Raw genomic sequence first — 26,376 nt, 5'->3', positions numbered from 1 at the left:
AATTAGTCTGTTAGTAATATGGTTTTCCAGTGCAGCTGAATTCTACCAAGATCATAGTAATGAGTTTCATATGTGGGTCCCCGGAGTGTTAAATAGGCTAATTTAAGAAAAAAAAGAACAGCAGGCATATTTCCTTCCTAAAATAAAAAAGAACTAAAACACCTAATGCAGCCCCTGGCAAGTGATTTGGGAAGTGGCTCCAGAAATACATTTTTCAAACTCATTGATTTCAGCTGAACTAAGAGCATAAGCACCATATTTTCTTAAAAAATCGTAAAGGGTGTTTATCCGTTACTGTCACACTTTAATGAACTACTGCATGCTTCAGAAAAAAAGAAGCCACAAGGGAAAGCCTGATGTTTACATCAGCAGAAATGTCTTTTTCATTGAAAGGGTGCAATTATTGTTATGTAACACAAATCGCTAAAATCCCAATTTTTCTACCTTATCAGTTTCATAAAATCATGCTCCCCAAGGATGTCATTGATTAGTTGCACATGTTCTTTCAGTGACACCCGAAATACTTAATTGTCGGTTATCTTTTCTCCTTCAGCCAGTAAAATATAGTCGCAAAATTGCAAAGGGACTTGTTCTGCCTTAACCTTAGCTAGATGCCATCATGCTGTGGAAAACAGTGCTAAAATATCACAGGATAATGCTCTCCAACAAGGGAGACATATAAACAGCATAATGATTTCCCACGAGTTTCCTTTTTAGAAAATTGTCACTAAAGCCAGGGTAAATGGTGACATATCTTCACAGAGGACACCGCGAAATCGAACACTGGCATTCTAGTTAGGTCCAAACCTACTCATCAGCCAATTATAACAGTAGCTGAGCATCTTGCTGAAAACTTGAACAAGACCACTTTGCTAACCTTAGGAGATCGTGCCACAGGAATGCATTGTTTGCAGGGATTCTTTTCACCCCCCGGTTGTTATTTTTTTTTTCAAAAAACCAAAAAGATTTAAAAATGTCTTTGTTATGATCATCTATCATACTTTCTCAAGGCTGCTAGGGCACCCATCAGCTGGGGAGAAATGAGAGTGGAGAGATCAGTTACTAGGTTTTTGGGAGTCCTTGTAGCCTTTTTCCATTCAGTCTGGTTCAGCTTGAAATGCCGTACAGTTAGGGTGAAAAAGTTCATGACAGTTTTTCCTCTTTCACAGGGAAAGATGCTTCACAATATCTAATTCAGCGGTGCAGCTAAAAATGGGGGAGAAGAAAATCAATACATTCCAGCTACAGTAAGTAGGCAGGAGTGTCGGTCTCCGCTGGGACCGAAGTCCACATCTTTTAGAACACTTTAGAGTCTATATTCTTCCATTAACCTGCTTTCCTGCTGCTGCTTTACACAGTCCTAGGAAACGATAAAAAGGTTAGCAAAAGAACATATTAACTAAAATCCAAGCACAGTAGATGAAGGTACCAGATGTCTGAGAGCAAGCTTGCCTTTTTTTTTTTTTTTAAACTCCTAAAAAAGAAATAGAAGAAATAACGCAATATAATGCAAAGAAACAATGGAGAAACTGACTCCTCTTCTTTAGTGAGAATGCTGCACATAATCAGCAAGAATTTCTAAACATATCACTTAGATCACCACAGTACAGGCTCCCCCGTTCCTGTTACCATCGGAGAGCTTCACTGACACGTGAATTTGGAAGAACAAAGTTACCAGCCAAGGACACAATAAGCATGAACACACACACAGCAAAGAGGAAGCGATGCTCCTTCGTAGCAGCTTGCTAACGCTCCTGACCTCACACACCAAAGGCAAGACCCTCTATAGAGGGTGCAGGGAGCACCCTCTGCACAGGGGAGCTTTGAAAGAAACAGGACTTTCGTGTAGGTGTTACATGCCAAAACACAACTATCCAACTGCTTTATTATACTTTCAGTGAACTTGAGCTTTAAACTCATCAGATAGCTCCTGTGTGACAAATGCCTGTTTCATAATATTCTCCTATTCCACAAGAGGTAAATAACTACTAAATCATTAAAAATATACATAAAACTTGATGACAGTGACTATAAGCTATTAACATTTTCACTTGAGACTTACCTAACCTAATCTTAGAGCACTTGACTCACTTTGATTTAAAAATACTACCCATTAAATTTACAGGTAATAAGAACTTTATTTACTTAGAGGGTTACTTAATTACGTCTTTACAGTTCCATTTTGTGTTGATTGGTTTGAGGCCAAATATAACCCACTTGTTATAAAAAATGAAACAGACAAAATATAACAATATTACAAAAAATACAAAAAAATCAAAAACTGTGAACATAATGTTCCCTTGAAAAACAAGAATTAAAGACAGAAGCAGTCAATATAGTTTCTGGAGACACTGGTCAAAGGATTGGAGGATAAGACAAAACTGCAATCAGAATGAAATAATCAGCACAGCAAAAGGAAAAGAACAGAAGCAAAAAAGCAGTATGGGGGAAAAAAAAAAGCTTAGCAAGGACAAGAAATGTTTTTAAAAATAATTAACAGGAAAAGGCAATACACTGAGGAAGCAGTGTATTGATGACACACACCAAAATAGACCAAAATAGACCTTGATTTTAAAATGGCTGAGCAGAAGGGCTTTTTAAAAGTCAGGGGACCACTAGGACCATGAACAATTAACAGGTAATTAAGCCTATTCAATATTGCTGCTGATACCAAACAGGTGCAGCAGGAGTAGTACTTTTTTTTTTTTTAAAAAAAAAAGTTTTGAAAGCTTAAAAGAGCTAAATATATATCACATACAAATAAGCTGAAAGAAAATTATTCACGTTGCAAATTAGGAAAATTTAGAAAGCAGCAGATTTTTGTTTTTCATGCAATCAGACACTGTCCTCTGTCAGTGCTGGTCTTGGAGCATGAGGCAGAGGTCTAACGGGAAGCAAGCAACGACACAAAACTCTGCGGCAGTCTGAGCAGGTAATGCCCTCACAAACCCGTACTCTGCTTCAGGGCGAGCAAAGCTATTCCTGGAAGGGTGAGCAATAAGCTTTTTCCAAGCTTTCAAGTGTCTTTTTAACCCCAATGATGTTTCTCTCTATTTGGGCTTTCAGTGAAGGTTCCTGTTTTTTCCAAAGAGCGGTAACCCTTCTAGCAGTCATCACTGCCAGATTTAAACTACGCACCCTCAGCATTCAAACACATAGTTCTCCTTTTCTTTTTGTTGTGCGTGAAGCCTCATCAGAGGCTGCTCTAATTGAAGTCATGAAACACAGGAGGGTGTTTCCTTTGTTTGCTCAGCAAGAACCAGTCAGTGGGACCACACAACATCCCTCCAAAGGGGCCAGAGCATCTTGCAGAGGAACTTGCTGAGGCAAAGTGCTGTATAATGCACTTCTCACAGCCACTTCCAGACCTGAGAACGGAACCACAAGGGACAGGGACTTTCTGATTTTGAAGAAGACTAGCAGCCGTGCAGCACAGCATGGGCGCACGCAGCCCACATCTGCAGGGGAGAGATGGTAGGAGTCGCGCTGCTCATAGATCTGTCCGGGACTAATGGTGCTCAACACATTAATCAACCACATGGAAAATGAATTTGGCGATAAGGTAACAGCATTTGTCAACAATACCAATTACTTATATTAAGAGAAGGGTCAACTGCAAAGAAATGCGGAAAAATCTTACAGGATTCAGTAATGAGAGATGAAATAGTACTTGAGATTCAGTGAGAGAAACACTAAGTGATGCAGACACAGAAAAATGTAACATACACAGTTACGGGTTTGGGGCTGAACATTAGTGGTCAGAGCACTGAGGTGCGGAGGATTTCAGCAGATCTTTGAAAATAAACATTTCTTAATAAGCAGTAATTAAAAGCAAACAAAAAGTTTATTAGAAATTATTCAAGGAATCAATAAATTATTAGAAATTAGCAAAATGTTATTAAGCATTATTAAAAAGACTAGAAATTGTTAAAAAATGGAATCAAAATAAAAGAGAGCACATAACACTATTTTCTGATTTCCTGGTTTGCTCACTACTTTGAACACTACTTGAAAGGAGACTGTGAAGTTGGAGCGAGTTCAGAGAAGGACAATGAGGATTATCCAAAGCACAAATGAGTTCCAGATTAAAAGAAAAATGACAACAACAAAAATAAGGGGGGACTTTTTAGACTGAAAAAGATGGCTGGAGAGAGGAAAGACCCATGTCAGGCGCGGCAGCGGTGATGCGGGGGACCCTCCATCCCTTCTCCCTCACTCCCAGCTCTGAGAAGTCTTCCTGTAGAAATATGCCCATGAAAGGGCAAGGCCAAATAAAATTAGCACCAAGTAAGGATAAAACGGAAGGTAGTTAATGGAGGGCAACAAATGTTTCAAGAGAGCTTAAAACATAATTTCAAGGCAAACGTCATTTGTTTTCTTTTAATTGTACTGAATAAAATTATTTGAGAGAAAATATATGTCTCAATGTGAAACAAAAGTGAAGCAAAAGTTTAATTTACTGCAAGTTGTGCAGATAGGCTATACCATATATTAAAAAAAAAAAACCACACTTCATTGAAAAAGTTATTTGGTAGAGACTATTTTAGCTGCAGAGTAACTATAGTGTTTTTTTAAGTATTTTCATGCTTAACTTCTAGACATTAAAATATATTCAAAATATCACTCTTGCTCTTAATTATGCTGCATTTCAGAGAAGGGTTTGAAAACAACTGCAGCCTGTTTTCATAAAGAGTATGTTTTTCCAGTACAGGCACATTTTCTATCTATTACATTTGCAGTGCTGGTAAATGGTCTTTAGTGAAGAGGAACCCTATGAGCAAGCCCGAAGAAGCTGCTGCGCTACAAGGGCCCAGCTGCAGCTCGCTGCACCAAGCGCCAAGCGCCGCGGAAGCGCCCGCCAGCGCTCGCAGCAAGCGCGGGGCAGCGCTGCGGCATCCCCGGATTGCTCCGGCCCCCACGGAGCCACCCTACGGATGAGCCCTATTCCAGTGCGCTACAACCCGGCCCACTCCATTCAGACGCAGATGCTGGGCTTCATGTCAGATTTTTTGGCTGAATAATGCGGCTTTGGTCAAGCAACAAGCTTAAAACAAAACGAAAAAGCCCACAAAAATCCCAAAGAATTTAAAGACCTAAGGAAGACTTAAGAACAGCCCTGAAATAGCCTTTTTTTTTTCTTTTTTTAATTCCTTAAGAAAGATGTCTCATGGCTCTAATTTGTATTTTTGCTCTTGCTGGATAAAAGGAAAGAGCCAGGTGGTAAATTAAGCCCAATAAAGGAAAATATGAAAACAGCTTTGCTCTCCACAAGAATGACAATTTCACACAAACGTCATGTCCAAAATCCAGAAATCATGCTCTTCCTAAGACGATTTCCTCATGTGAAATGATATTCAACCCTATAATAACTTTTCTTGTTCTGTCTCCCCAATATTTTCTTGTCAGAGGTTTTGGGTCAGAGTAAACTCCTGAGAAATGACTGGATGTTCCCTTTGAAACTAATTAGATTAAGCAGTAGGTAGCTGCTCCAGAGTCAGAACGCAGAGAGAATGCAGAAAGCCCAGGGAATTCCCGGCCCTTGGGGTTAATGAAATCATTGTGTCCTTTCTGCAGAGGTAAAAAAGGGGCAACCTAACTTAACTGACACAATATATTTAGATTTGCATGCATTAACCACTTTTTTTGAGAGAAAGACATAGCAGTAGCCCATACAGCAAAACAATGCGTTGTCAAATAAAGGCTCTAGGCAATTTTGCTAGAACCTGCAATGTGGGAAGGGTAGCTGTAAGGAAATTTTCATGATTAACTTTAAAAACACAGAAGCTCACATCAAATTTATTTGCCTTTTAAAAGAAAAAACGTTAATACCTGTTGCATCCGCAAGACAATTACTTACCTTTAGTAGCAAAAACAAGAAAAAAAAAGTTTTGTTTGTTGCTGAATAGTTCATATATTAACCATTTACTCTGTGATTCCCTCATTCCAGACTCAACACTTACCCAAGGGCATGGCACCCTAGGGCAAAGAAGCACAAAACAAGTCTCAACCACTTGTAAACTCAGTGAGAGACACAGATGGTTTGCGCAAAACAGAAGTCAATTGTAACAGTATAGACAGGCATCACAGGAATGGAACAAAAATATATTTGTTTTAAGTTGTGAAAACAATCATCATAACACAGAAAATCCCCTTAAGAAGCATATGGCTTTTTTAGATCTTACTAAATTAACTTCTGTTTATAATAATTCTTATGTTTAAAACATTCCCCTAGTTCCCCTGGAGAGTAAGACCCAGTCAATTATAACAATGCAGTAGTGCTGCTCTGATAGCATTAGCCATTAATTCAAACGCATCTGTTTTCTAGAAAGCTACCAAGATTTGCTCTCTTCAGAAAAAAAATAACAAAAACTCCCCCAAAACACACAAAAAAATCCAAAAAACAAAAACAAACAAAAAACCCCACCTTTTTTGGTATATTTTTCTACTTTGTATTCAAGCCAAGAAATTAAGGTCAAAGATTCAGACAATCTTTTCATACTCCTTTATGCTACAAAAGTATTTGAAACAAACAGCTGAGATTTAGTGACATCCTACTATTTTGAAATGCAAAAACTTTCCATTTCATGAATTAAGCAAGTTGGAAGCTATATCGAAGAAAAAGAGAAGGCTGAACAGATGAAGCACGACTTTAACGATCAGCAATGTACACATTCAAATTAAAGTTTTGATACTGTAAGTTTGAGTCGTAACTCCTTCATTATTTACACTGCTAAAGAAGGGAATATAAATGGCACAAAGGACAGCAAGCCAGGTATAACGGAGTGAATTATTTTGCTTTGTCGAACACTATCAGAGCAGGGAGATGCTTGAGATGGAACAGTAACCAATGAAAAATGCAAACTCTTCCAGCAATAGAAGTCGCTGCACAACAGTCAGAGGGACAAGGAAGATTTTAATATTTGATATTCGAGTTCCCAAAATATCCAGTTAGTCCAGTTTTCCTATGGAGCAGCTGTGTGTGTGTTAACCCTTGCGCTACCGCCCTGCGTGCGGGCGCTGCAGGACGAGCAGCCACTGGAGCCCTCACTGCTGTCGGAGCAGCCAGAGAAAACGCTTCCTCCTACAGCAACCACTCGTGTATTCCTGAGCTCTGTTTACTGCAGCTGTCTATTTCACAATGTGTTTTTGCTTAGCTACATTTTATTAGGATCTGTCAAGCAATCAGAAATTTCCTGCAGTAGAATTTTAGTCCCAAAATGCTGCATCAACCACCCTTTTCAGTGAACTTTCAAAGGCCTTTTCATCTGCCCCTAACTTTATAGGAGAGATCTGATGGAGAATGATCAAATTCTTCACTCATCAGTGAAATCATCTGTTTGTAGAGTCCAGCCCAGCATACTGCACTATGATTTTGTCCCGCTCAGGAATCTTGTCTTTACCCATCTAGGTAAAGCTATGAATAAGGAAAAATTACAGTAGCTGAGAGCTGCTGTGTAAATTTTGTGAAACTGAGTTCGGGATGCTTTTTATAATCCTAAATAGTGATGAGTTCGTGAATTCGATCTGCAGTAGATATTATTTTTAGTAGGAATTAATGTTTCCAGAAATTCCAGAATTAGGGAAATTAACTCTCCCCTTCTCCGCAAGCAAACAGACCCTGCTTTTTGTTTAAACAGAACCAGTAGCATAAGCTGGAAGGTTTTCCTTGTTTTCCCTTAAAAAAAGAAAAAAAAAAAAAGAAGAAAAAACTGCCCTTCCTTTTTCACTCTCACCACCCCATCAAAAAAACTCACCTCTCTTTCAGCAAAATGAGCATGCCTTGTTACATGCTGCTCTGTAACTATAGGAGCAAATCAATAGCAGCTGAATGCCATCTGCTTCGGGCAGCAGAACAGCACCAAAAGTGTGAGCAATGCATCTTCCCCTATTGAAAGGTTATTTTATGCAAGTAAACAATTCATCGTCTTCTTGCACGCTTGATGCTCATTTACCACTTTTGATCAATAAAATATGCAAAACAACAAAAAAATTGAATCCTAAGAGTAGTTCTGATGCTAGCGTGATAGCTAATCAATATCAGGTCTCTGTTCAGTAAGGCAGGCAGGAGGGTAACTCTCTATTGTATGAACCCTGGAAATGTGTGGAAAAGTGTCTTGTTGCCTCTAAAATACAATAGGAGAGTGAGGAACCCAACTTTTACCCTGCAAATTAAAAAAGGGAATGGAACAGGGCACATTATTTTAACCGCTTTTTTTCCCCGCTGAGCATAGGGTGGAATGTCAGTGCGTCCCACAGTCTGCTGCAACACGGAGCCTGATAGGGCTATACTATCATTTAACGCAGCTTTTAGTTAAATCATAGCCATCACAAGGCAGGTGCTGAATGGCAATCCGCTCTGTTTCTTTCTAAAGCTGCTCTACCTTATTTAAGTCTCACTCTGCAATGTATTCATGTTTCAGGTGAATTCAGTTTTTCTGTTAAAAGAAACTGCTATGGGAATTTCTTCTGCACTGTGTTTCTTTTTAGTCAGACCACAAACTGCCTTATTACATTAAGCCTCCTGACAATTGATTCAAGCAGAATACCTCTCTCTCAACAAAGAAAACAGCATCAATTCATAGATATCGCTGAACAAACTCTCCAACCCAAACTGACTCCTAAGATAATACAAAGCACTCAAAATGCCTCAACAAAGAATCCCTAGTGCAGAGGACCTAGATTAAATCCTAGTATTAAAAAAAAATACTGTTGAGAAAAGTATTTGCAAAATATACCACAAAAATAAAGCTGCAAAATTAATTGCACACTGTTCTCATTAGCATTTACACCTTATTCACTTCGTTCTTTTTTCTTGGTTGTATATAGAAGCACAATTATTCAGGTTTCTGGATTTCATTGACTTTTGGTTCTTTGAACTGCCAGAAAGCTTTGGGACACTTCTGTGTTCTGGTATCTTCTGCGGGGTTTCCATTTAAGAGAATTAACAGACTTTTGTTCTTTTAATTAAAGATTGCATTTTCTATATATTTGCAAAGCAAAGACACTTCACAATGCACTGGCCATGATCTTTCCAGAAAACAAAAAATACTACAAGAAGCCTAAATAGTACTTCATAAAAAAGAAATCTGTAACCAAAGGCAAACTATTAGAACCAAACACAAATTTTCACTAAAATAGCAGTATTCCCTATATATGAGACTAAAAAAAATGAATGACAACTGGATGAGCCTATCTATAAATCAACTTGTATGGAATTTTTAATTGGTAATTAACTGGTAATTAATAAAGCTGATATTTGAAGAAATGAAAACAAACCTTCTTAAACGTCACAGAACCAATGACTCTAGCGCAAGACTGCACAGAATCTGAGGTTTACTTAATCTGTGAATAACAGGTGATTTGTGAGCAATGTTTCCTTTTTTATTATTATTTTTTTTGTTCCTAATCTTGCATGAATTCAAGCATCTCTAGCTACATAACTGGCTATTTCCTGCTGTTCTATTTCCCTGAGCTTGGATCAAGCTCCTCTGCCTGCCTTCTACATAAAAGCATATAAGCTCACACGAACTTCAATATATAATCACATTTATAGAAAGCCAAACAGTTTTGATCAAATTAATAATAGAGAACATGGTAAGGAAAGTGCAGTAGCTTTGAGTCAATGACCCAACTAGCAGCAAGGGTATAATTTAAAGTCAGAAATTTCCAGTGCATGCACCGTTAGCCACAGTGAACCTGTTACTGCTCTAAAGGGAATTGTTTGCCTCTTATTAGATTTTCTACAGCAGAGCCATAAGTGATAAATGTACTGCTGTACTCACTGTCAAGTTAATCAATGCTGCCAAAGTTTTGTTGACCTAACAGTAATCCATAAAGTGAGCGGCATTTTCTCTATCCCTATGACATCTCAGTCCTCGGCGGAGATACAAATCTTACAACAGCATCTTAAAAAAAAAAAAGGCAAAAACAAAGCAAAGCAAAGGTGGTGGTGGGGAGAGAAGTATATTTTAGATTTTCAAAATTCTGTCTTCAAATTAACGGACTGTGAGAATTCCCTGTATCACTGAGAAATTGTTTAGAAATGAAAGCAACACAATGCAGTCAGTTTGATGGTTAACTTCACAGAGGATAAATCCTTGCCTATAAAAAGAAAATAATAATAATAATAAAAGAAACAGCTTCAGGAGTCTTCCAAGGAAATGACTGTGTTTTAGAGCAATTTACTTGTGTGACTCTGGATTAGAGCACTGGTTCAAATAAAGCCCAGTGCTGCAATTCTGAGGATGTCAGTGTAAAAACAACAATAAAAATCCACTTCCCAAATATGTCTGTTGCTACATATGGCTGTAATTTACAATCCATGAGAGGCATCAGCACTGCAAAGACAAAAAAAGTCAGGAAAGAGTCCCCAGTAGAAAGAGCTGCTCTATAAAAACCTGCTGCCATGCTCTCACAAGCAATTATAGACATATGAAATATGAATTGCCATTGATTTTTCTTCTAGAGGTCACTCTGCTCCATGTTTTACGCACTCTAGGCATTTATTTGGGTGGCAAACTGACAAGTTTTTACAGAATTAACAGAGCAATGTTATCCCTGCTCAATCACAGGTACTTCATTGTGGCTTCTGCTCCTTGACACTTGTCCCTCCTCAAACTCACTAGGCAAGGCACTCTTGGAAAAAAACAAGGAACTGTGCAATTACCTGTGGAAAAAACACCAACTCAGCGTGCGCAGTGAGTGCCTGTTAACCTCTTCTGTGCTGAAACACAGACGAGCAGCCTCAGTCAAAGGATTACACTTATCTCAGCAGAGCAATCCTAGAGCTAATGCTCTGATTTGACTGAAGCTCTCCACATTCTTGTTATTGAAAGACAGATTATTTCTTCCAGAAGAAATAATAAAACTCTTGGTTAGTCCCTTATCTGAATTAACTTAAACAGATAGTTTTCCATTAAAAACTATTTTAACATTAAAGCTTTGAAAGAATGTTAAGCTACTCTCAAGAAACCTCCTGTTTCCAAAGTTATTTTCACATTTAGCGAATGCTCATGTTCCTCGCTCAGCCGAGGAACTGCCTAATTTTGATGAGTAAAACTCGCAAATGAGGTTGTAGCTGGGAATTATGACCACCATATATTCCAGCTTTTTCAGACAGCTACCTTCTTTACATTTATTATTCATCTTTAGAACTCAGTGGCAGCCTCTGGGTTCCTCATGCAGGAGGGATTTGCAAAGATGCTGAGTTGCATCTTCACCAGTGGTTATTCTGCCTCAAAAGGCTCCATTTCCAAGTTGGCTTTGTCATTAGTATTAATTAATTATTAATTATAATTTTTAGTCACATGTCCTGGTTGTCTTAAGATTCAACAATTACTACAGTTCTAAGCAATTCTAACCTAAAGAAAGCATAATCAGGCTTTGGACAAAAAAAAAGGGGGGGGAGTGTGGCAAATAAAAGAGGAATAGTCATCAGTGCTAATGTGTCTGGAGTAGTGGTGCCCAGAAATAAAGCAGGACATGGATAAAGTCTCAAGGATTCAGAAGGGTGTTAAAACAAACAAACAAAAAAACACTCTCTAAGTCTACAGAAAAAATTGCAAATTTGCATTTTCTTTTGACCGGGTACAGGTCTGATCTTTTAATATATAACCATCGACATATAATACTGTGACTGATATTTAGATTGAATGAACCAGTCAAGATGGTGAAATTCGGGAAAAATGAAATTCGGGAAAAGAACTAAAAAGGTGAAAAGACTGCATGACATATAAACATGAAGAAATCCATTACAGATATAAAAACGGTAACATGGAATCCTAGGAAAACAACAAATTATACTACAAGCAATTTAGATGTCTCCATTCATACATTAAAAAGCTTACATTTCTCTGGCTGTTTAATATCTCAGCATCAACTGATGCTTGATTTCCCTCTGGCTTCATTTGTAAATCTCACTGTAAGTTCAAGCACAAATAATTGTCCAAATTGGATGCAACTAGACTCCATGTTTTTATTTGTTTTGCTGTTATTGTTCATACTCATTACTTTTATTTTTATTTATTATTTTAGGGCATGTTAGGCTGCTAGATCTATTCACTGAATCACTGTTCATACTCTTACTAATACTGTTCTGGAATATGAGCACTAGATTGCAGTTAATGTCAACCTCCTGCATCATTAGAGCACAAGTTCATCATAAAACCCACTAACCTTTTTCCTCCACTACTAAAAACCCTCAGTATGCTACAGTGCTCTATTCTTGAAATAATTATCATTTCAACATCAAAAGTTGGATAATAAATTAAGGTCATATATTGAAACTGTTTGGATACAGTTGCAAATTAGTTGTTATAAAAGGCCCACCAGTAAAGGAGCTGGGCACCATTACAGAGCATATAAATGCAGTATCATTGCAAGAATCACAGGATCCCAGAATGGTTGAGGTTGGACGTCCAACCCCCTGCTCCAGCAGGGACACCCAGAGCACGTGGCACAGGGTGGCATCCAGGTGGGTTTGGAAGATCTCCAGAGAAGGAGACTCCACAGCCTCTCTGGGCAGCCTGTTCCAGGGCTCTGTCACCCTCACAGCAAAGAAGTTCTTCCTCACATGGAGGTGGAACTGCCTGTGTTTCAACTTGCACCCATTACCCCTTGTCCTGTCACTGGCCACCACTGAGAAGAGTTTGGCCCCATCCTCTTTACATTCTCCCCTCAGGTACTTGTACATATTGATCAGATCCCCCCTCTCAATCTCCTCTAGGCTGAACAGGCCCAGCTCGCTTAGTCCTAATCCTAAAGTTACCCAGCTACTATTGCTGAGAAGTAGCTGCCTGTCACAGCCTTTGCGACTTTGAGTTTCCAAATGCCCAGAGAAGCACCTGAAGGTACCATCTAGAGACAATTACTAAAATGCTAGTGGCCACAAGACCATTGATTATGATAGCTTTACTATAATCACTATTGCTATGCAAGTGCTTTTGAAATGTGACATTAAAAAATATGCTGCACCAGCTCCCATGCCAAGACCACCATTTGGAAGCCATGATGCTCTGACATCTGAAGAAACTGGAGGAAGCTTCTCTCCCCTGGCTTTCTCAAGGTTTCTTGGAGACATACTGAAGGTTATCCAGAAGCCAACATTACATGGAGCTGCTCAGAAAACCAGTTACTCAGAATATAACTACAATCTCTTACTATCTTGACAATAAAGATTCAAAGAAAAATACCATAGTTGACCTGTGCTCTAATGCCAGATCTATGATGGCATGTCTATTATCACATGAAATGACACCAGACTATCAGTTATGAATATTAACATATAACATCGACATATAATACTGTTGATGAGGATATTCACAAGATAAAAAATGTGACATACAAAAAATGGATGATGATCTCTCTCAGATACTTACAACTGGAGTGACATTTTCTCAGCATGCCTATGGGGAAAGTTATCTTTGATATTTTGATTTTCATAGAATAGACTCACATAAGAGGCTATAACATGACAATAAATTGAATTTTGTTCAACCACTTAAAAACTGCAATTCTACAAAAGTGGACTCCCAGTACGTATTTGCACTAAAGGCCATGAATGCACCATAGAAACTCCCCTGCTAGGTAAACACTTGCAAAAGCTTCAGCAGTTGGTATAATTGTGCCATCAGTTTAGGCGAGTTGTATTAGCAGTGCAACTGACCTGGCAAAAATAGTTCTATAAAAAATGATTTAGAAGGGAAAGTGTATTTAATGTGTGCAAATACTCTCCTACTTTCTTCTTGACAAAATAATCTAGAAGCACTTTATTTGAAAGCCTTACGTACAGAACAACTACTATCAACTGAACCAATGTGCAATACTTCCCTTGACCACATAAACACGCAAAGTCTATGCATTTATTTTAATGCTACAGGGCAGAGAGGCTTTCTTCCCCACTGCTGCAGGACCTTCATGGTGACTCATTCACTCTGAACATGCTAAAGCCTGCCAAGCTGGGGGGACGCAGGCAGTTTTCCTACAGCTTCTTACGAAGGATAACATCCGTAAGACCCACGTGCAGAGTGCTGGTGGCAGCAAGTGGATCAGCACTGGCTGGGATGCACAGACATGGGTGAGAAACACCACCAGAACCGTTCCAGTAAACTCCATTAGGGAGACTCACTTGTGTTAAAGAGCGAACAAGAAAACAAGGGAACGACCTCAAAACTGAATGTGCCTGAGGTCCCCAGCAAATACAGCAGCTACTGATTGTTAACATAAGCAACTTCAGGAGTACGATGCTTACTATACAGCAACAAACTGAAATGCTATAGGTCTGAGTTTTATATAGAACTGGAAGTAAATTTTGCAACCACACCCCTGAATTGTGGTATAGGTGATTTTTCCGTGACTTTATTTCCTTGAAGGAGTTATGCGTGTAGACGAAGTGCCAAATATGCTTTGGCATTCCTAAAACAGAAGTCTTGAAAATAAATGCCTTTTAGTACTTTTGTTGTGAAAATAAACAAGGTCAATTTATGTAACACACAAAATTTTCCTTTTAGTGGCTATTCTCAACCCTACTTTGTTGCTTCAGCACTTCTTACTGGTTTATGTAAAATTTGCATTCATTGACAATGTTGGTTTACTCTGAGTCTTACACTAAGCTTTGAACTAATTGCTCTCAATTAATCTGTTCCACTCTTTGATAGCTTATTTATCAGATTGGGAAAGATAGATTTAATGGTGCTTGCTGGAAACAAGTTCTTTAATTGGAAACACCGGAGTGTTTAGCTCACTCCGTGCTCTAGCAATTAAGGACAATTTGGAAAAACGTTTTTCCCCCTACTATTGTCTCCTTGATTAAATTTCTAAAGCAGCAGACAAAACAAATGACAATACCACCTACCAATATTGGTTCAAATAAAAGCCTAGCAGCCAAATTACTTACTATGAGAAATGTGAACCATCCCCATCAATTCCAATGCTGTGTTACATTCACTTTGCTCTATCTTTGCTTCCCAAGTAGGTAAATAGCAAAATTTCTTTCAAAATGCATGGCTCTATGCCTGCCTTTTCACAATTATCCCTTTCCTCAAATAAGCCAAATCAACAGAAGAAATTATTTTTCTTGATTAAGCTCCCACATTTCTCTTGGGATGAAACAAAACAAACAATTAATCTTTCCTTATTTGTTCTCAGAAGAACCTGCATCCCTTAAACGTACGATAACCAGGGTACCTGTGGCAGGCAGTCGGCAGCAATTAGGCTTGTGCTGAAAATGAATGGACTAGAGGCAGAATGCCTAATCTGCTGAGAGTTTCTACAAGAGGGCAAGGTTACACCAGGAAAATTCCCTTGCTGTGGAAACACTGTTAAAAATTACCACTTGACTTCGGCGTAATTAACAAGGTTTGGGAATTTGTATGAACTAAGTAATTGAAAAGAATTAGCAAGAGATATATACATTAATCTTCACCAGTTACAATGTGCTTAATGAAATTAAGGGACTGCTTCTACTCCCTGCTTTGTTTCTGCAAACTTTTTCACCTGTGGAACAGGAAAATGTATATTAGAAAATATAGTGAACAGTTCTGAGAAACAAAAAAGAAGCTGCATCACAAAACTCAATTTTTACACTGGCACTATTTGAAAATTATGCTGTATGCAAATTACAGTATTCATCAGAACAAAAAGCTACAGAAGTTCCTGATTTTAATGTCCGTGGAAGAACCACAGGAAAATCCGTATCTGAACATGTAACTTTAGGCATCACTGAGTTATGTGCATTTATTCCTAAATATCAAACAGCTGAAGTCAAGCCTCTCTCAATCAAGATGTCCAACAATCGACAACTTCAGTAAAAATAAGCATTTTTTACTCTGAATTAAATTTACATTGTATTTGGATTACAGACACAACAAGCAGATGAAAAGAGAAATATGAGGGCGAGAAGTACTGGCATGCGTGGAAGATCACAGTGTCAAGACAACAAGTATTTGTGAGTTAGTTGTGCTTCCCTGTGAACATGAGACCTCTTTCCCCTTGATGTACCTTGAAATACACCACCTTAATCTTCAATCGACACATGGTAGACTGGATAAATGCAAGAAAAGGCAACACGCTACTTATTTCTAAGGCAAAAAAGGCTCATTTACTGCAGGACTGAAGGAGAACACTTGCTGACCACCCTTCCCAAAATCTGCTGGAAGATGAGCAGTCATCTCCCTGTCTGCTCTCTGAGCTACTCACAGAACAGGTTGTATCTCTCATTTAGGCAAAGTTTTTTTTTTTTTTTTTTTGGCTCCTGTGCACTTTCCATACAACACCTTTGGAGCAGATGCTCAAGAATTATTTTCATTTAATTCAGCATCTTTCAAGTTAGAAGTTTCGTGGTGGGTCTGCTGTACACTGAAAACTACAGCATACATACTATGCTAAAGGCACACAAAACCAAGTAAAAACCCTAAAGTAAGTACGGGACACTTCAAATATTCATTATTTGTTTTCTTCCTTTCACCTCCTGATACAGCCTGTGTCTTTCATGCAAATTCAAAAACTAGTTATATAGGATTTTCTTATAAACTTTTTTTCTCAGCCATCACAGGTGGTTTATAAATGTGTTAAGATCCTCAATCACTCAAACAGTGTAGGCAAAAGAACCCTGTAGGATTGCATAAAGGCAATCACTTGGCAGACCTATGTCTACTGCCTGATAATTTAAGCTGTATACTATTGAACAGTCATAACAAAATTGTTACACATGCAGAAACAGAATACTCTTTCACTGGAGAATAAAATTTTCCCTTCATTGACAATTCATCAAATATCTTTTCAGATGAGTTTTGAAGAAAAAGACCTTAAGATCTAACTTGCCTTGAAAAGTCTATTTGAAAAAGCAATTACCATTTGTATGCCACCGAGTAAGAATTAGGTTATATAAAATGACACACAATTAGGAAGGAAAGATGTGCTTAAAATGCCACAGTTTGATTTAAAAGATGAGGGAAACAAAGTCATTCTACTGTAATATGTATCTGGATAATAAAACTCTTCTTGAAAGTCATAGTGCTCTCTCTTCTTTACTAAAATTTACTTATTTATTTATTTGCTTACAGATGAGCTCTTGAAAATCTATTATATTAAGATAATTTATTGCCTGTATATCAAATAATGAGTTGCCTCCTAGACAGGAAGATGCCCATTCTTCCTTTTCTCATGACTAAATAAAAGAACCATCCCCAAACTCTGCATTGCTCTAGCGGGAACCACAGATGATAGAGTGATTGACAGGCAGGACACTACAGCAATGATAGCAGTCAGACAGAGAATGGGAAACCAAGTATTAATATTCCTAGTTCAGCTTTAGCTAGCTGTGACATCTCGAGTTAAAAAACAAAACAAAACAAAAAAATCCTTCATTTCTTTATCTCTCCTCTTGAAATACTTTATAGCAGCTCATGACAGAAAGAAACCATACACTTAGTAGTCTGATGTCTAGTTTAGCTTGAGCAAACACTTGTGACACTATAGCGTTGCAATATAATGTACAGTTAAAAGAGAACAAGTACTTATAAATGGCTTATTTTTTAATGAAAGTTGTCCTTTTAATTGAATACTATTTACATGGATTAGCTCTGACATGCAAGAGTAAAATAACAGCAAGGCTCAGCAGCACAATTCTATCAGCAAGCAGCCTGATATCAAGCAATCTATCAGCAGGATTTTTTAAGATAGGAAAAAAATATGACTTATAAAACAGAGTAGCACCATTTATGAAGCAAACACAAACTAGTTAAATTTCCTAAACATGCTTGAAAAAAAAACCTGGAGTATTTCCACAGGAAATACCTTTGATTAAAGGCACTCTTAATAAATGGTTCTCCTTTAAATTATCTGCAAAATTATTTTGCTTTTTTCTTTTCCCTTGCTTTCTACCTCCTGTTAGCACATATGTGAGCATATGCAAGCCTGCATCTGTCAAGCACACTTCTTTAAAATGAACAGCCATCTAAAACCAGCTACGTATCCACACCAACAAAGAAACATGTATGCACAACAGAATCTTAAAACAGCTGGTTGCAACAATGATGGATTTAAGTTATTAACCGATCAAAAAAAGATGGATGGTGGTCTGCTTTTCTTAATCTACATCATCATCTAGATCTATTTAAAGATATGTGATGCACTAACATACTTAGTTAAGGTTTCGATAAAATCAGTAGAATAATCTGCCCTGTTACATTGAGACTGTATCGATCAATAAAATCACTTGTACCAGGAAAGTACTGTTAAGTACTGACAATCCCAGCCATTAATATTATTTAACACTCTGCTCACAATCTTTAATGAGGACAAAGAACATTTTGTCTTTTTATACTTATCATATCATTGCTTCTAGAGCTCCTTATAGCTACAGTTCAACCTCCATTGCTGCAAAATGAATAGATTTGGAGAAGGAACACTTAATAATTTTGGTTAACAAAGGATTTTCAATGCCATTATTACATATGGGCGATTCCACAGACTTTCCAGTAAAAAAATCAGTCAAATCTTATTTCCCTATATTCAATTTTCACTTGCATCTTTATAAAGTTAGATTCCTTCTTTGTACACTATACTTACCAGCACTTAAAAGGTAAGTCCTTTCCAGAAATAGCAATCAGGAAGATAAATATCTGCTCTGTGCTTGATGGGAAATTTCTCTCTTTTTTTTTTTTTTTTCTTCAAATAAGCCTATTTGACGTTAAATTAGTTAGAAATAAAACCTATATAGGGCAAAGAGAAGGGCTGTTTCTCTCCAGAAATCTTTGCCGTGGGTTAATGAATGACACCAGGAAGTCACAGTGATTTTTATCCAGCTCTCTGATACATTAATGGCTAAATAGAAGCCTTGTGAAAAAACTCCTACAAGTCAGGAATGCATAGAACAAGGTACAAAAGAGAAAAAAAAATAAAATAAAAAAGGCCCACATTTTGCACATAAGTTGTTAAAGCTTAAAATACCTTCCCATGAGTCCAGTTTTTAAGTATACAGCCCACTACCTCCTGCATATCAAGCATTTTGGCTTAAAAAACAACTTTACAAAAAGTTTTGCATAGTGGCATCTGACATGTGCACCTCTTCATTGTATCGCTGTGACTCCACCATGTGAGAATGGTGGCAACCTTTTTTCTTTTTAGATTAGTGTTCCCTGCACCTACAGGCCTTAATTTATGAAAACACATTTATGCTTAAACTAATTTAAGGACAAGATGGACATATGTTTTAATTATTTTTAGAACTACGTAAGAAAGGCCATAGTGCCTTAGCCCAAAGCACTTCAGCACTTTATTTCATCTCCAAAAGTAGCCGCTAGTAGTTATCAAGGAAGAACATGAACAAAATAAGTACATGAAATATTTTTCCTTTAATACTTTACCAGTTTCCAAGGTTATTTTTAGCTCAGGGTTTTTCTATGCCAGATGTAAGCTGCTCTTCCATAAGCTTTTCCAGTCTTTCCTTGAACCAGTTTCTTGCCATTTGGCCATTTGGCAAAGACAAATGGGTCTACAGGAATAACTGAATTCTTAACATAGAGAATCCTAAAACATTTCTGAGAGTATTAAGCTGAAAGAACAATGACAACAAATACTAAAATTGACAAAATGAATAAATGTGATGAATGTGAATCGCACAGAAATAAAACTTGAATAGCATAACTGTTCTATGATCATTTTGCTTTTAGACATCCAGAATTAAATAGTAAATAACTTGATTTATTCTTTCTTGGCAAAAACAAAGGAATTTCTCATAAAAGTATACAAATTAAATACAGAGATCTCAATATTTCTGAAAGGCTCAGGAACAGCACAGGTTCAAAAACTTCTGTTCCCACAAATAATATATATATATATTTTTCTTTTTAAACACTGATAACATGAGCCAAGAACTTTTTCCATTAGAAAACACTTACAGATTGCTTCTGATCCTAAAGGCACACATTAGCCTCAAAAATCCCCCCAAAATAATATATAAAAAAAAACCCACAAATCAAAATCTTTACTTTATAAGATATACTAGTTTTTGTTCTGCCTAGCAGAGTCCACGTTCACTGTAAGTGCAAGATATTTTTTCTTTTGCATTAGAGAGAGAAAATAATGAAAAATTCTGTGTATCACTAGGAATTTGTCTTTTCCCATGGCTACATTTTCTGATCCTCTTCCAGTATTTCATTATTTCAGCTCGGGCTAATAGAGCATTCAGCTACTGAGAGACAAAGCTGTAGCCAGTGTACACCGTGGATCGTTCAGCATCAGGAGTCTAGATGGCTTTTCTGAGTGCAGAGACGAGACTCCTTCACTATTCTGGAGGCTCACCAAGGTTGTAAATAATTAGCTTTGCTTTCTTTCCTTTCAAAACTGTAAGAGGCCAACTGAAATTAAATCACTCAAGCACCGAAGAACTAATTATAATTCTAAGTGACAGATATTTTTTTCTTCACAGTTAGAGGAGAAAAAAAAAAAAAAGAGAGAAATCAAAGTATCTCACTTATCAGAATGACAGTGAAAAGGTGCAACAGATACCCAAGGTAGGTGAAATAGTCTTACACTTTGTTGCAGAATGAAATGCTGCGTAAGTTCTGCAGAGCTCTAGAACATGCCTTCCAAAGCAGCAAAAGCTTTCAGTATTTTAATCACAACTTTTTAGACTGAATTCAAAAATTTCTCAAAGCAATAACACACAACTAGATCAACTAAAATCAAGATAATTCAAATGCTTTAAAATACAAAAGACTCAACTTTTTATTCCCAACTTTATCACAAGGACTAGTATCAGCATTTATTGAAGCAATTAAAGAAAATCATCAGCTGAAAGGATATCTTGGGCCAAATTTTCAGTAAGACAGTTTACCTTCTGCGGCCATCAATCGTAGAAGTATCTCAATCATTTCCCCTTTTTCAGATATTGATCTACTCCCCAAAACAGGGTAAGAAAATTAACATAATAATGGTGATTATCTCCTTTATACTTCCAAAGAACACATCCATGAAGCAAGTACACAGTATTCACCACTACATAAGCTGTTTTCCTAACACTACCTTGCCAGAAATGAAGACAGTTGAGGATAGAACTGTATTCTACTTTCTTAACAGCAGAAATCGTAACAGATATTCTTTTGTTTATCTTTTTAGGAAGGATTGGTAGTTTTTTCCTTTTTTTTTTTTTTCTCCCAAAGGGAGTTACATTTTGGAGAATACTGAGATAAAAGTCAAAGTGCTTCTCAGATCACGAGATTATTTCCTTAAATGGAAAACAAATCTCTAGTTCAGTTGCATGAGCTCCATAATTCATTTTGAAGATTTGGATTCCTGAAACTGCTGGAATGTTGAAGTTTACCAAATTTTCAAGTCTCTCAGCCAAGTAGCACTTTAACCAATCTTATCTCCAGGAATCAGAACTGCTCTCTTTGTAAAAGTTCAAGACTAAATAAAAGCCAAGTATGTTTTCTTGACCCCACACAAGAAAGATTAGCTCTCCGTGTTATCTCTGATTACAGACAGAGCAGTTCAGAAGGTTTACAATCCTCTGTTATATACTAGGTTCTTGTTGATCACAAGTACAATTTCTTCAAATCAGTCATAGCACCATAAATGAGTTAGCATCCTGAAGCTCATCAGAAGTAACTTCTCCAAAACAACTCTGCATAACTAAATAATTTCAGCAGACGTTAGAAGATAGAGTGTCATCGCAAGGATCTCAATCTGAGTCTCCAAAGACCAAGATAAACCCAACTGACTATTCAGTTGCTCTATCCAAATGACTGGCTGTTGTTGCACACTAGTATCTGTGCAAGAGGGGCCATATCAAGTGATCTGTATCTTCTTGAAATACACTATCAAAGCAGACCATATTTCTGTATTACTTTGAGAGAGAGAGATAGTATGAGATCACACAGTAGATTCTAAAAAGACCCAAAAGTTACAGCGCCGTTTGACAGACTGCCCTATCATCTTCTACATTTGTCCCTAACTTCTAATACTTTCACCAAACTCACAGAAGTAATATCAGCAATCACAGACTTTTGATGTAAATCCAACTGGCAGCTGTTCTCAAATTGGAGGCTCTCTACGCAACTACCATCTTGAAATCTGTATGTCCTATCTCTTCATAACATCAAACTTTTAAAAAATTGTACAAAAAGCAGTTTTATAACCGTGAAGAAATAAAAGCTAAGTTTAAAGCTCTAGTGTAATTTAATCCTATTTTCAGAGATATTTTTGTCAGTGATTGGTAATCCAAGAATTTATTTTAATTTTTTTTCAGAAACAGCTGGATGATAATCTCTGCTCTATTACAAGTTACAAGCTCAGGTACAGAAATAAGTTTCTATGAGGTCAAAATTTATATCACAAAAAGTGATTTGGAGAGTGCTCCCAGCTGACAGCCACCACAAGGTAATCGGCACAGGCTGAGTCTTCCTCCAATGCCATTAAAAGGCATTTGCTTTTGGTGAAATCAGCTCAAATCAAGTCCTACCTGCTACAGCTTAGGACCATGCATGGGGACAATTACAAGGGATCAGAGGAGCAATAGGTTACTACTTTATACTAGTTTACTAGTTCCCATCTCTTTCCTGTCTTATGAATTAAATAATTCTCTTTTCCGCTTTTCAGCCTGTTGACTGTTCACAAACAATCTATATTACCACACATACTGCTGAATTACTATATATATTTTTGAATAAATACAACAGTCTTTGCTAGTCAACTGTTCCATAGTATTAAAAATGAAAGTTGTAAATTCCAGATGAACTTGTGAAATACGGAAGTCACTTAAAAATAATAAATCAGTTCCACACAGAAAATCAATCCATCATAACGAGGAAAAAAAAAATCCTCATTTGGTTTTCAAAACCACAAAAACCATATGATGAACATTTCCTGACAATGGATTGAGATAAATTTAAGAATTTTTTCTGTATAACCCAATCTAATAAAATTTAGCTAGTTCTGCTATTCTCTAGGAGAAAAAAAAAAAAAAAACACTCTGGAATTCAGTCCATCCACTCCCAGGAAATAACATACCCTGGAAGGATGAAACAGGGTGGTTTCATCATGAGAAGACTACCAAGTGGTGTACGGAGAAGCGCAGCACTTTCCATCCTATTGCAATGGAATTCATTGCCTTCCTTACTCCTTGATACCAATTACAAATTCCATGCAGTAATTTTCAACCAAATTTCAACCATAGAGGACTATATTTTATTAAAATTATATTAAAAGCCAGCATGACTAGACCATGACTTATACAGGTCTTTATTTGTATGCAATCTTCACGGCATACTACTTGAAGGTTGCACAAGTTCTCAAGATGCAAAATTTATAATAAGAAATAAATAAAAACATTTGGAAGTAACATCTATATGAATGCTCAGCCTTTTCATAAGATCCTAGTTGTTTCTGAAAAAAAAAAAAAAAAAAAAAACACACACACAACGACAAACCAATTATCATAACTGTTTACTAGCTACAGAAATGGTTAGCTAGCATGCACCACTGTAGTAACCAAACTTCTTTTAAGGACCAGTTCTCCTTGGTATCACCTGAAAATATGTGTAATATTTTATATACATGATGTTAAACTAAAATCTGATTGTACATCTTGCAAAATGGTAATGCATTTTAAGACGCTTTTAAAGACTGGTTAACTTGAATGCTTTCATATGAACTTACCATTTCCTAAAATCTGGACCTCATTATTTTAAAATATAAAATTTCATTACAGATTAGTTTTGTTTTCTGTTAGCAAATTTAAAATTAATGACCGCTTGCCAACTATATTATTTATTGTTTTTTAAATTTAAAATTCACACTACTGTGTGAATTTAGCTTATAGGTTGACCTCTTTTAGAAAGAGTGTTCGACCTCTGGCAGTCCCCTATCACCTAAGGGGCCCTACGTTCCTATAGTATCCAGTGGTGATACAACAGGGGAAAAGTCAACTAAATTTGCAAAGTTAGTTAATCAACTCCTCCAGTAGAGGGGGATATGCTTTTACAGATTATCAGCAATTAAATAGTGCTAACATATCTACCTGTATACCTTGGCAACAAAATCAATCTCATAATTGAAATAAATACAAGTGCCCTAACACTGATAATTTTCAAAAGATAATTTATGCAAATCAGGAAAAAAGAAAAAGTCTGCAAGACAGCAAAAGTCTATAAGAGATAAACATACCAACAAAGGAGCAAGGTATGCTGATACCCATCAAAACAAAAAAGACCTACTGCTTTTCCAATACAAGTCTTTCCAAGAGCGGTTTTCTCCACCCATCGAATAAACGTAAGTTTTAGATGCCAACATCACAATGAAACTCAGAGCACAACAGAAGAAAAAAAGGAATACATGTTTCAATGCAGCAATAATAATGAAATATTTTTAAAAATTATATACACACAAAACCCACAATGTTATGTGAAACTGTCCCCATATTTGGGGAAAAAAAACATGTTTTTATCCTTATTTCCAAACCCTTTTTCTAGATGTTTAATACTTTCTAACATCACATTACAATTCCTTTCTCCTTCTCAGTCTTCTCTTTTACAAATGTTCCTGATAATCAGGGAGGTTCATGGGCAGTGCAGGCCCAACACTCGTTTTCTTTGATGTCAGTTCACTGTCCACTGTGTAGCAGTTCACCATTTCTCCAGCTGTACCTCTGCAACTGTGCATGGTAACACAGATCAGATCTCTGAAATGATCCAAATAAAAATATAAATAAAAACCCCTACCCCCACCCTCATCTTCCTCCCAAAACAATTATCTTTCATCTCAGATAATTTCAGATCCTCTTTAACAAAGCAACACTTGCATCAGTACAGCTGAAGGCACCATGAACTGGAAACGTGTGTAGAAATCTGGCTGCAGAACTGCACGGCCATGTTTCTCCAAACTGTAATAGAAAACTGCCTCAAACAATCACAGTGAGAGCAGAAATACCATCTACTAAGAAGGAAGAGATTTACCACTCCTATAAGTGTCCTTCAAGTGTCTATACATGCAAGTCATTCCTGAAAACTCTAAGAGTTTGTGACAGAATTATAAGCCAAAGGAGTAAAAATTGGTCCTTTAAATGCAAGTGATGAAACAGAAGGAGAGGAATATGACATGACAGGTGACTAGATCAAATAAATTAGTAATTCAGACACAGGCACTTATTGTATAGGGACAATAATTTATTGAGTTGATTCTTCCCTTTAAAAAGCGATCATTAATAAAGCTGCCTAATTCCTTTTCTGCAACATTTCTCACTGGTACATTTTTTTTTTTTTAAAAAAAAAAGGTAAGAATAATATTATTCTCTCCATTTCAGGCACCAGAATATGAGGTACTAGCATATTCTCCAAAGCTAAATAGCAGTCAATGGCAGAACTAGAAATAAAATACAAACAGTCCCTTTTTTAAGCGGCTGAACTCTTCTTAGGTGAACAGAAATTATCACTGCTGCAAAGCATGTAACTTATTTCCCACACCTAAAAGTGCTCATCAGTGTAAGAGCCACCTATTCCTATGTATCTTCACTGTGCTTTGGATACCAGCAGCCTGAAAACAGACTTAGTTTGTATTGCCATGCTGACGAAAGGACAGACTCACCTGCAAGTACAACTCCAGACCTTGCCGTCGCTGCTCCAGGACCTTTGGGACCCAGTTTCTGACGTGTTTCGAAGGGATCTCTGGCGTTCTTATGAACTTCTTGAGCTACGGGGAGACAGAGAGAAGTCCGGACAACCCCCTAAACACAATTATGGCCAAGATGAGAAAGAACAGGTAAAATAACCACACATAAAAAGATAACAGTACTGCAGTTGTGTTACTCACCATCAAACTCAGTGAAATAAGCAACAGACTTTATTGTATCTCTTCATACAGATAGGCAGAATACAAAAGTTCTCCTGCTCAGCTGCCTTTCTTAGTTAAGAGGAACTCTCCTGACAAAACCTTGGAAATTTTACAAGAAAACTACATCAGATAGGTGAAAACATTGAAAACAAGGATCCCAGGTCAGAGAGAAGTCTCAGTTTGAACCAAAGCAAAGTAGCAACAACTGCACACTCCACACAGCAGTGCACAAGGCTGTGGCACAGCGGCTCAGCTTGGCTCACAGCCGCGTCGGGAAGAAGCTGAGGAGGAAAGAGCATCCAGAACACAGGAGAGAGACTCAATGCCCAGCTCAGCCGTGAATGCCCTGGAAATGTAACATCAACCCATCTGCTGCTTCCGTTCCCTGTTTGTTAGCCTGGGATCATGCTGCGAAGCACTGGGACACTACCTTGATAAGGACAGCGACAAAGCACCACTGCAGAAAATTCTCGCTACACATTTCAACACTTACGAACATCTGGGAAAAGTTGAGAGCAGGGAACTAAACAGTTTTCTGGAGAGCTAGTA

The 26,376-nt window shown here is 37.3% G+C and overlaps 1 protein-coding gene across 2 annotated transcripts in view; it reads right to left on the bottom strand.

Moving 5' to 3' along the window:
- SNX24 (sorting nexin 24) overlaps window positions 1–26,376 on the bottom strand; it is a 79,022-nt gene that overhangs the window by 10,689 nt on the left and 41,957 nt on the right. For both annotated transcript variants that reach the window (XM_088534712.1, XM_088534713.1), the window contains one exon: window positions 25,582–25,686. In XM_088534712.1, the coding sequence (XP_088390838.1) occupies window positions 25,582–25,686 (105 nt within the window). The remainder of the gene's footprint in view (window positions 1–25,581; window positions 25,687–26,376) is intronic.

The sequence above is a fragment of the Tinamus guttatus genome, unplaced genomic scaffold, assembly GCF_059628265.1.
Source record: "Tinamus guttatus ecotype Peru unplaced genomic scaffold, ASM5962826v1 Tinamus_guttatus_pri_ptg000591l, whole genome shotgun sequence".
Taxonomy (NCBI): Eukaryota; Metazoa; Chordata; class Aves; order Tinamiformes; family Tinamidae; genus Tinamus; species Tinamus guttatus.
This window is presented reverse-complemented; position numbering and strand designations above follow the sequence as displayed.